Source organism: Fundulus heteroclitus, chromosome 2 (genome assembly GCF_011125445.2).
Source record: "Fundulus heteroclitus isolate FHET01 chromosome 2, MU-UCD_Fhet_4.1, whole genome shotgun sequence".
Taxonomy (NCBI): Eukaryota; Metazoa; Chordata; class Actinopteri; order Cyprinodontiformes; family Fundulidae; genus Fundulus; species Fundulus heteroclitus.
Genome location: NC_046362.1, coordinates 5,795,511 through 5,806,193, shown reverse-complemented (window position 1 = coordinate 5,806,193; position 10,683 = coordinate 5,795,511). Strand labels below are relative to the sequence as shown.

Here is a 10,683-nt window from a genome sequence, read left to right as displayed (position 1 = left end):
AAACCTGCAAAATCCTCTCTGCCAAACACCTTATTCCATCATTAACTCCTGGTTGGAGTTTGTTTATTGGATTGGATAATTAAGGATTTCAGAAACAGAACCTACTTGCGTCCATCCGTCTGTCGACACTGAGTTTAAAATCCAGTCCCTAATGGGGTTATGGGATGACCAGTGGTTGCAGAACCTCATCTGTAAGCTACTCGGAGTCAGGTGTTTAAAATCAACTCTGTTGCTCCACCCACAATTGTTGGAATTATCTTTATTTGCCAAGTTTGTGGGTACAAACAAGAAATTTGACTTTGGATTCCAATGTTTTATCCATACATATCTATGAGTGTGTGTTTTATTATATATTATATATATATATATATATATATATATATATATATATATATATATATATATATATATATATATATATATATATATATATATATATATATATATATATATATAAATAAAAATAAATGTGTGTGTGTATGTTTTATGTGTTTTCCTTACAAATGAGGCAAAATCTAAGGGAAACGCCACATTTTCCAACAGTTTACATTTACCAACAAAAACACCCATTAATGCACTTATTTTCAGGTTCATTCTTACCTCAGATGAAATTATGCATGACAAAAAAGTCAACATTGTCAAAATCTGTTGGCAAAGCATAGCTGTTTATTTTTGCACTTAGGACTGGTCCTGCTTCGTTCTACATTGCAAAGCGTCGTAGAACAATGGAGGAATGCTTTCACGGCTCTTCCGAACACCCATACAGTAACGTAAGACAAGATAAAAGCTTTCAGCATAAAATAAACTGATTCAGATGTGTTGCATTTTTCTTTTTTTTTTTTGCAATTTACAAACACATGAAGGTCTGTACAGCAGATATTAAATCATGACATAAGAAGGATTTTGAATAAGAAATCCTGTTCAACTTCAAAGTGCGTACAGTAGCATGAAATCAAAAGGGCACGTATGGAAGAGGACCTGTGCAAAAACGAAGCCGTTTGGGGACACTTGGCTGCTGTTATCTGAGCTGCAAGAACAGGGACACGTGATTGTAAGTTAAAATGGGATTTTCAGCAGAGCTACAGAACAGTGGTAAGGCTTCAAACACTGTACTTACAGTGATATACGCTATGGCACAGTCTGACTCCACGGCTCCATACTGTGCCGCGGTGAAATCTGAAGATTGCTAAAAAAAATAATTACGTAAGAAAACTTACATTTTCTAAAAAAAATCGTTAGAGCAATTAAAAACTACATTTAGATTTGTTAAAACACCAATCAGCTTACATAGTGCAGACTCTCAGTTCGAGGACAACAGCAAACCACCATTGGTTGTTTTCTTTGCCACCAGAGCAGATTGAGAGAATAAACCCGTGTTAGTGAATTTAACAAGAATGCGTGTTGCAGAAAAAAAGCCCAGATGTGGCGGAAATCATTGGGAATCGTCGTGGAGTTTAAGAGCAAAGCGCACAAACTCGTTCTTGTTTTTGTTGTCCCGTCTGTGAACTCTCCCAGGCTAGACTAAAGGAGGAGGTGAAATCAGAGTGAAATCATGCTCTGGAGCTGTAAAAATCAGCGTCTCTCTCTGCTCCACATAGGCTGAGGGAACTGAAGGTTTGGTCACTTCTTTCCAAAGTTCAAATTGTTGCAGCCGGATGATTGTTTCATGTCGATGGTCGCGTCCCAGGAGTTTTTCTGACACAATAGCAAACCAGTCTATGTCAGCAGTAAGCCTTTAGAGTCTTGTTTCCCTTTTTGAAGTGGAAGACAATGACTGACAGGGAAGAATAGTTCTAGTCAGCCAGTGTTTTCTAATCCCAGTTAGAAGGCAACGTGATTATCTTTCCTCCCCCAAGAGCAGAAAAGAAAGTAGAGTCCAAAGAGAGTGAAGAGAGAGAGAGAGAGAGAGAGAAAGAAAAAAAACCCAACCGAGCTGCCAGGACTAGTCTACATCTGAGGCATCGTTGTCTGAATGGAGGTAGTTGTTGCCTTTTACCCGGACGTAGTGGACGTGCCGACTGTCGTTGGCCGGCAAGCCTCCGCAGGAGCAGAGCCGCCTGGTGAACAGGTTCTCAATGTCCTCCAGCTGTAAACCCTTCGTCTCCGGGAGGCACCAGAGGACGAAGAGGAGGCCCAGCACCGCGAGGCCCGCGTACATGAAGAAGGCGCCTGGGAGGAAAGGGAAACCATTGAAACAGCAGAACTGATCACAAACAGACGCAAATTCCTCTGCATTGTTGTGGCACAGCAAACGCTATTACCCAGTGAAGGTTAGAAGTTGAACAAAGTCACCCGTAATAAAAAGTTCAGCCTCAAACGTTATTAGTGGCAGGCAGGTGCAGAGGCCCCCGCTCTACCACTCACTGCCCAACAACTCCAGTGTTTAAAACAGCTTAGGAGTTTATCGTTAACGTTAAGTGGTGCACCACCAATGATCTTCCTGTGTGAAACACTGACTAGGAAAAACAACACAAAAAAATATTGTTCACTCAAAACTACGGTTTTCATGCTGACTTCCATGACCACGTGTGCCGTGCGCACCGACAGGGACCACAAAGGGTGCCACCAAACACAACCAAGATCAAGAAAATGACAGCCGAGGTCAGGAGAAAAAGTTGGTTTTAAAGAAATAATGTGAGTCTGGATCATTTATCTGTCTAGGAAAATCAGAAAACTGCAGAATAAATCTGCTGAGAAAAATCACTTTATTCTTTATTTTCAACAAGCATGAATGGGGCTGCGTGGTTGTGGGCGGGGTCCAGGCGGCTTGCCTACACAGAGAGCTTTGTCTGGCCCTTCAGCTATCAGCTGCTAATACAAGCTCACTTCAAAACTCATTACGTATCGCTCCAGAACTTCATATAGTTTGATGCCAAAGGGCCCAGTGGGTAGTCGTCTATCAAACGTTTCAATTCCTGTTCAATTCCTGCTTCTCCTTGTCACATCTGGATTTGCTGCTGGGCAAGGCACTTAAACCCTACCAAGTTAGCAAGGAAGAGGCTGTGAGTGCACCAAACTCTTGAAGAGCTCCGTTTCCTTAAACCCCATTTTGCTTCCGGGTCTTTCCGGCCAGGAAATGGTAAATGGACTTAACTTTAATAGCGCTTTTCCAGTCATACTGAACACCCAATTGCTCTCACTAACGCACACACATTTGTACACCAATACAAAATGTGTTAGTAGGCAACTTAGGGTTCAGTGCCAAGAGGGAACTGGAATCGAAACCCACAAATATCCAGTTGCAAGATGACTACTCAACCCATCAAGCTACAGTCGCCTGGGAATGAGGCTGTAGACTAGCTATTCGCTCAGTCTACAGCCTTTAATGCTGGTCTATAGCAACAGAAAGTTCTCTACGACAATAACCTGTAGGCTGAGGCTATAAAAATGCATTTCTTTGACATCTGTAACACATTGTTCTAAAAAAAAAAAAAAAGCTGAAAATATGTATCAAATAGTTGGGGAAAGAAAACATTCCCCCAGGAATGGATTAGCCAGGATACATCAGAGCAGAAAGAGACGATACTCTGGTGAGGGTAACTTTTAAAGGAAGACAAGTTCAAGTTGAAAAAGCTTGTCAGCGCACACCGAAAAGCGAGAGCCCTGACCAGAAGTCTCACCATAATACGTCAGATACTCTGCCACATGAAGAAATGTCAACGACACCAGGACGTTGAAGATCCAGTTGACGCCAGCGGAGCAGGCGTTTCCGGTGCTGCGCGCCCACAGCGGGTAGATCTCCGAGTTCACTGTCCAGGGCATCGTGCCCATACCTATAACACGGGTAGCACATGTAGTCATTCATTGTTGCACTACTTTGCTTCAGATGTTTGCACTAGAGAGGAGAATGTAGTTTGGTATGATTGACCTGGAGCGAACGACGCAAGGTAGAGAATGAGGCCCAAAAGGACGACCCATGAGTACGGCGTAGGACAGTGGTTGTAAGCCCAATATGGGCTGGTAGATTCCTCTGTCCTGTTAGAACATCTGGAGGGAAAGCAGATCAGTTTTAGATTTTAACAGATTCTGATCCACCCATCACATGCAGACGATGGTCTTGCCTTCCCCAGGCTGCGCTATCCGTTGATGCCGGATCGACAGGAAGGCACGAAGAGTCGAAGACGCTGGTGCCGTTTTCAAGGTAACAGAATCCACAGTCGGGATCCAACATGCACAGTTCACAGGACCTGTGGGAAGGACCGGCGTTAAAAAAAATTAGCCTCACCCAGGAATCCTGTGACTGTCAGATCCAAAGGAATTAAAAAGTATTTTAAAAGAGCCAGCAGAGCACTTAACACCGCTAACTTCTCACCTTTTTTTTTCAGAAACAACCATGGAAGATGCTTCAGATACAGACTAGTCCTTTGGTAAAGTGCTAACCATCCACTGGTGTTTAAATGAGAAAGCAGCGACGCCGTGGTGTTTTTGTCCTGATAACCTTGTTCTACTGCAGCTGCTAACATTCAACTCAAAATTCTGTCGATCACTAAAGGATGTGGTGTTTTGGTTGTTTTATAGCCAAATACATTCCTTTATCTTCTGATGAATTAAATCTGATACAGTCCAATATAATATTGTAATACTCAGTTGTCATATGCCAAACCTGCACATGGCAGGAAATCAAAATGACACTGTCTTCACGTTTAGAGGCAGTGCGTTTGTTTTTCAGAGTGAGCAAACTGCAAAAAAAAGAAAAGAAAAAAAAGAAAATTGTACGTGCTCACCAGTTCTCAGATCCTTGCACTGGCTATGTGTTGCATGTAGCTTCACAAGCTGTTGCAGAGTGACATTTCTGTTCTTTTTTTTTTAACATGCCTGTAGTTTTATAATCGTGTTTGACTTCAATTTTGAATCCGAGCTTTTATGACACATATAAATGCGTGTTTGTGTCTCCCTCTGCCTCATGAAAGGCAGACAGTGAGTCTGCTGCGTCTGCAATTTCATTTTGTTCCATTGAGAATTTGGGTGCTTGACTCTTTACATGAAATAAGCTGTTAGAGATACTTTCACTCACTTTGCTTGCTCTTTCAAAAAGTGAGGTTGCCTTCAACGGCAAACGGGAACTTGGAATTTCACATAAAACTCGTGTGCAAACAAGAAGTCTCGACAGGATGGTTTATGAACTCAGCTTTCAAATCCTTTCTCAGAAGAGCCACTTCCCGTGAGCACGTGTTTTTTAAACAATGAATTCCTCTACATGCACTAAACCACTGTATAAAATACTAGGATTTTTTTTTCTTTCTCAAAAAAACTGCCTAAATCAGTTGAAAGCAAATATTAAACTATTGTTAGGAAAAGCAAAGGCTGCATGAATCATGACACAAGAACTGCAGGTCATTCTGGTTCTGAACAGCTGGATTCTGCAGGGGAAAAAAGGGGAAGTGAGTCTTTCATGATATTTTTTTTTTTTTTTTTTACCCGTAAAGTCTGCAGGTTGAATTGCGAGCGTCGACAGGGTGGAGGGTAACAGCAGGGGAGTTTTGGGCCGACAGCAGGAACCCGACGGCCAACAAAGCCAGACTCAGTCCAGTACCTGCATTAGAGTAAACAAAAAAACTAAATACAGCTGAGAGGAAGGAGGCCCACATCAGCCACCTCAAGTCCAATCAGATCATCTGAGCAGCGGCATGCCGAGTTACCAACCTAACAGACTGCCCAGGGTCAGCTTCCTGCGGCCCACTCTCTCCACGAGCCACACCCCGACCAAGGTGAACACGAAGTTTGTGGCTGAGGTTGCTGCGGCCAGCCAGATGGCCTGCTTGTCTTCCCGCACCCCCGCCATCTGCAGAATGGTGGCGCTGTAGTACCTTCACGCGAACGCACAGAGGTGAAGTTAGAAGGAACCCAGGCTCCAGTAAAGGCGGTAATAACGTCACAATTAGGCGTACATGACTGTGTTGATCCCAGACAGCTGCTGAAACATCTGGAGGCCACAGCCGACGACCAGAGCCCTGCGAGTCGGGCCGTAGCTCAGCATGCGTAAAATGACTACGCCTCCTGCAGATCAAAAGTTAACACGGTTTCAAAGTGGCGCCTAAATACAGCTCTGCAGAACGAGGCTCCATCCTCACGCGGTCCTCGGACCTGATCCCCCGTCCCTCGCCTCCTCCTCGATGCTGCCTCGGATGGCGTCGTACTCCTCCTCGATGTCCCGGCCCCCCCGGATCCGGCCCAGGACCTGCCGCGCCTCCTGGCTCCGCCCCTTCTGCAGGAGCCAGCGGGGGCTCTCCGGCAGACAGATGAAGCCAAAGAACTGCAGCGCGGCGGGGAGGACAGACAGACCCAGCATGTACCTATGAGCAGGGGGGAGGGGGGAAGCAGGGAGGGAGTGAGGAAGAGGACCGCCGAAAGAGACAACTGCTCCTTCTCCACAATTTCAAAGCCTCCCTACTGCCAGGCCCAGGAAACGGCAAAATCCAAGTGGAATACCTCCAGCCGTCGTGACTCATGTAGCTGAAAGCCCCGTCCACCACACTGGCAACGAACTGGCCTCCGGTGATGAAGAGCGAGTTCATGGTGACCAGCTGGCCTCTCAGGTGAGGGGGGGAAACTTCTGCGATGTATACAGGAACGGTCATGGAAGCGATGCCTGGTGGGAGGAAGCGTTTTTTTTTAACAGTAAGACTTCAACGTAGTGCACGAAGATTTTATGTCGCAGTTCAGCACAAAGAAGAGGAAAAATGATGACATCACGAACGTTTATCTGGGCCAAAAACGAGCGACGCGTTTTTTTGTGCTTCGTCCTAGTTGCATTTACTCTGATGGACCTAAAAGGAACCACGGCAAATAATTGGCAGTAAATTGGCAGTTAAAGGTCTTTTTGTGAAGACTTTAGAGCAGGCGTATCCAAATGGCGGCCCGGGGGCCACTTGCGGCCCCTGTGCTGATTCTGTGTGGCCTCAATTGCATTTCAAGAAAGATTTCGCAGACCAACACTTTATTATTTATAATTATTACAGATAAGTTAAAATCTTACAGTTGATTTAATGGGAATCTGGTCCAACACAAACATGTGTCTTTTAATAACGGGTAGTTTTTTAAAAACTACCCATTCTCCTTCATTTCAAATAGGACTACATCTATCCAGCCGCGCAAATCTGATTGGAATTTATTGATCAAAATTGGCTAAATACAGATAGGCCATTTTGTTTACTTAAAATGATCATATTTTGTAGAGCAGGTAAAAAAAAAAAGTCACAACTGTTTGGTTATGTTATTTTTTTTATTCATTTTCTGGCCCCGAGTGCTTTTGACATGACAGTTACGGTCCACGAGCCGAACATTTTGGACAGCCCTGCCTCGGAGGTTTGCTGGAGAACACGAGTGAACGAGCGGGATCCTGAAGGGCCAGGAAAACCGCAGATGTGGAGAGGTTTAAAGCAGATCCGAGGTTAAAACAGGCCTTTTTGGAAAGGCGCCAAAGAGGAAGCCATAAGGAGTCCTATTTGCAGCGTGTCACAAGACATGTTGACGGCTGTGCTCGTCTCTGCCTTTTGCACGGCTGCGTCAGGGAGCGGGGATGCTTTTCTTGAGGAGGGATGGAAAAGCTGGTGACAGCTGACAGACGGCAAGATAAACTGAGACAAATACGATTTAATCCTAGAAGAGATCTGTTAGAGGCTGAGGTGGAGGTTCGCCTTCCAGTGGGACAATAAAAAGCATGTCGATAAAATAGAAATCGTATTGTGTCGATGTCGATGACTATCAACAAATTCAAAACATATTGTAAGTGCAGCCCTGGCCGTTTTATGTTGTTGCCTGATGACCTATTTTTAGATACATAACACACAAACACTGAATTCAAACTCAACCCTTTATTTAACCAACGTTTTACCAAAACTGCAAGTATTTAAAAAAAGAGAAAGAAAAAGCGTGCTCTCTGAACTCTTGGAAGGGGGCGGAGCTTGGTTCCTGGGTCTGCGTTTGTGATTGGTTGAGAGGTGTAATGACTGCAATGTTAACCTACATGGCTATAATGCAAAAGGAAGGAAAACTGTTACTGTATTGAACCTTTTTTTTTTTTTTTACTATCATCAATATACGTTTATTGATTGATATATATTGAATTATCGTCTAGCTCTGATTTAGAGCAAGGCTTCTTAACTTGCTCTACAGTTTGGAATGGCCCAGTCAAAGTCCAGGCCTAAACAGGTGTCTACAGATGTTCACCATCCAAGGTGAGTGAGGTTGAGCTGTTTCGCAAAGGAGTATGAATAGAAGTTTGTGTGTGTAATATAATCCAAACACTAGTTCCTGCTGGAACCGCAGCAAAAAGCGCTACTACAAAGTACTGACACAAAGGGCGTCAACGCGTGGCAAACTTTCCAGATTCTTAATGGTAAAAGCATATTCCCGTTCACAATCACGCACCAATTGGTGTTGGTCTAAAATCCCATTAAAAGATACGTGAGAGAAGGTGAAGTATGAATACTTACCAATGCCCAAACCGACTATGACCCTGCCCACCAGGAGGACCTCTTTGATCTGGGCCACACCCAGGACCACCCCACCGACACTGAAGACGAAGCTGGCCAACAGGATGCAGACCCTGCGCCCCAGCCAGCCGTTCAGGAAGCCTCCGCTGAGGGCGGACAGCGCCGCCGCTCCGACGGTGCTGGAAACCAGCAGCTCCTGCCACAGGGCGCTCAGGTGCATCTCCTTCTTCAGCAGCAGCATGGCTCCAGACACCACCCCCGTGTCGTAGCCGAAGAGGAAGCCTCCCAGGGCGGAGAAAAAGGCCAGCAGGTAGACGAAGAACGGAGTGGAGGCGTCTCGGCCCAGGAGGCTCTCCCCGGCGTGTCCGGATGGAGGCCCGATGAGACTCCGCTCTCCATCCTCCGCAGCTTTCTGCCTCCTGCGGTCACTCATCTGCTCCAGGGTGTAGTCATTGAGGCTGCGGGGCGCAGGACAAGGCCGGGGTTAGTGTTAGACATCTTGGAGAGGACGGACACGGCTCCTGCGCGGATCTCGCTGCGCATTTATGGAAAGCGACCAGCAGCACGGCTAGGACCCATCGCGTCGCAAACTAATGCAGATTTCGACACTCTCATCGCTGGTTCTGAAAAGAAGGCGTCTCGTTGTCTACCAGATGTGCGTCCTCCGCTGTCAGAACCAGGACTTAACGCTGCTTTCTGGCCGACAGACGATCAGGTCCCACGATCAGTCCTGTTTGCAGTGTCTGCTCACTATTCTGTCCCCACAGAGGCTTCAGTCGTACGGAAAAAAACAAAGCACGACCAAAACTGCACTTACGCAGTATATCGACTGAACACGTTTGTTTGTTTACCCCATCCAGCTGTTACTTGCTCTGGGCGGCCATGTTTACGTGACGTAGGCAGCCTGACTTTCACTTAGAAAAAGTTGCCAAAAAATAAATTAATTAAAAATTAAAACGCAAAAAGCGCCTGTCTGATTTTAGGTTTAGATAAATCAAACTTCTCAGGCAAAACGAGACTCTTACAAGTCAAATTTGAGTTAAGTATAACTATACGTTGTGTAAAAAAAAAAAAGAAATAAAAAAAGGAAAGGAAGAAATACGTATAATGCAACTATACGTATTAACAAAGGTTTTAATCAACTGTGTGATATTGTTATCCGCACAGTTTTTAAATAATAATTAAAAAAACATTGAAGCTGAACTGCCTTTCACGTTTTTTAGACCAGAAATACCCCTCACAACATGGCGGAGATATTGACGTACGACCCCGGACGCTCGTGCCTCGTCTTCCCCCTGTGTGTGAAGAAACTTGAATGATTGGTGCGGAGGGGGGCCCTCGGGACCCTTCAGTTCCAGCCGCGGCCAGACTCACTTTACTAACCGTGTCGGTGTCGAAGATCGCCGCTTTCTCGCCGCGTTTCATTCAAATAGCCGCGGACGTGGATCGGAACAATTGTCTCTCGCTGGTTGTTTCCCCCAAAAAAGTAACATTATCTCAAACGCAAAGATTTGCTCAATTTGACACTTTAAAAGCCATTTAAGTTAAAGGTGAATTCAATGGGTCCAAATTCGCTGAGCACGCAAGTCCTAAACCCAACCTCAATCCGTTTCTTTGTTGACTCAGACGTGTGATTTGCTTCGCTTTGTTTGTTTACCTTTGCTGTACGGGATTCCTGTTCAAATTGTGTCATTTAAATCCATCCACCTCCTAAAAAGCGCGTTCTGAAGCTCTGCTGCACACCATTTCTTCCTCGGCAACCAGGAAGCCTGTGTGGGATCATATGATAGGGTTATGGCTGATTGAAAGGAAAAGGAGGAAGTGGTCATCTGGAACCTGTTCATCTGGATCATCAGAGACAATCAACAAAGCTCTGCTGGTTCTCAAAGGCGGACGGACTACTTGACTGAGGCTGATCACTACCGAGTTGTTTTTTTATTTCTTTTAAAGTTAGGTCCAGTTTCGGAAGTGTCATATTTTCTCATATTTGATATAGTTATTTATCAAAGCACATCAAAATATGCTAATTATTTTTTTTCCCTACAACGGTCCAAAAATATGGGATGACCCAAGTGCCAAAAAACATGAATCTGGAAAAAAGAGTAATACATCATAGAAGTGGGCTGAGTGGCTTTCCATCTCCAGGTATAGGGAGTGACCCATAGACATCAACGCCCCCATGGACTGACACAGCCTATTGGAGCCCGACCGCCATCTTGGATGGGTCTCTCATGGGCCCCCAATGCAG

The 10,683-nt window shown here is 45.0% G+C and overlaps 1 protein-coding gene across 5 annotated transcripts; it reads right to left on the bottom strand.

Annotated features, from left to right (window-relative positions):
- Positions 1-830: 830 nt before the first annotated feature.
- slc2a13b (solute carrier family 2 member 13b) lies at positions 831-10,470 on the bottom strand. Of its 5 annotated transcripts, XM_012865721.3 has the most exons (13): positions 10,143-10,470; positions 8,436-8,893; positions 6,430-6,589; positions 6,085-6,293; positions 5,889-5,997; positions 5,644-5,807; positions 5,419-5,533; positions 4,062-4,187; positions 3,869-3,987; positions 3,621-3,773; positions 1,997-2,169; positions 1,118-1,186; positions 831-1,027 (listed from the first exon to the last, which is right to left on the bottom strand). In XM_012865721.3, exons 1-13 carry the CDS (start codon positions 10,286-10,288, stop codon positions 1,019-1,021), a joined length of 2,010 nt encoding a protein of 669 aa, XP_012721175.2. In that variant the 5' UTR covers positions 10,289-10,470; the 3' UTR covers positions 831-1,018. The 5 variants fall into 5 exon arrangements, 4 of the variants coding, with proteins under 4 accessions (XP_012721175.2, XP_012721167.2, XP_012721195.2 ...); XR_001166343.3 differs by having other exon boundaries at positions 1,118-2,169; positions 10,143-10,468; XM_012865713.3 differs by having other exon boundaries at positions 831-1,186.
- Between the last annotated feature and the right edge of the window lie 213 nt (positions 10,471-10,683).

Bases quoted from the DNA above. Each gene is read 5' to 3' on its own strand.
- slc2a13b (XM_012865713.3), bottom strand. From the start codon at position 10,288: ATGATCCAGATGAACAGGTTCCAGATGACCACTTCCTCCTTTTCCTTT. The intron at 6,590-8,435 runs GTAAGTATTCAT...TCCTCCCACCAG, and splicing joins CATAGTCGGTTTGGGCATTG to GCATCGCTTCCATGACCGTT. The intron at 2,170-3,620 runs GTGAGACTTCTG...CTTTCCTCCCAG, and splicing joins AGAGTATCTGACGTATTATG to GCGCCTTCTTCATGTACGCG.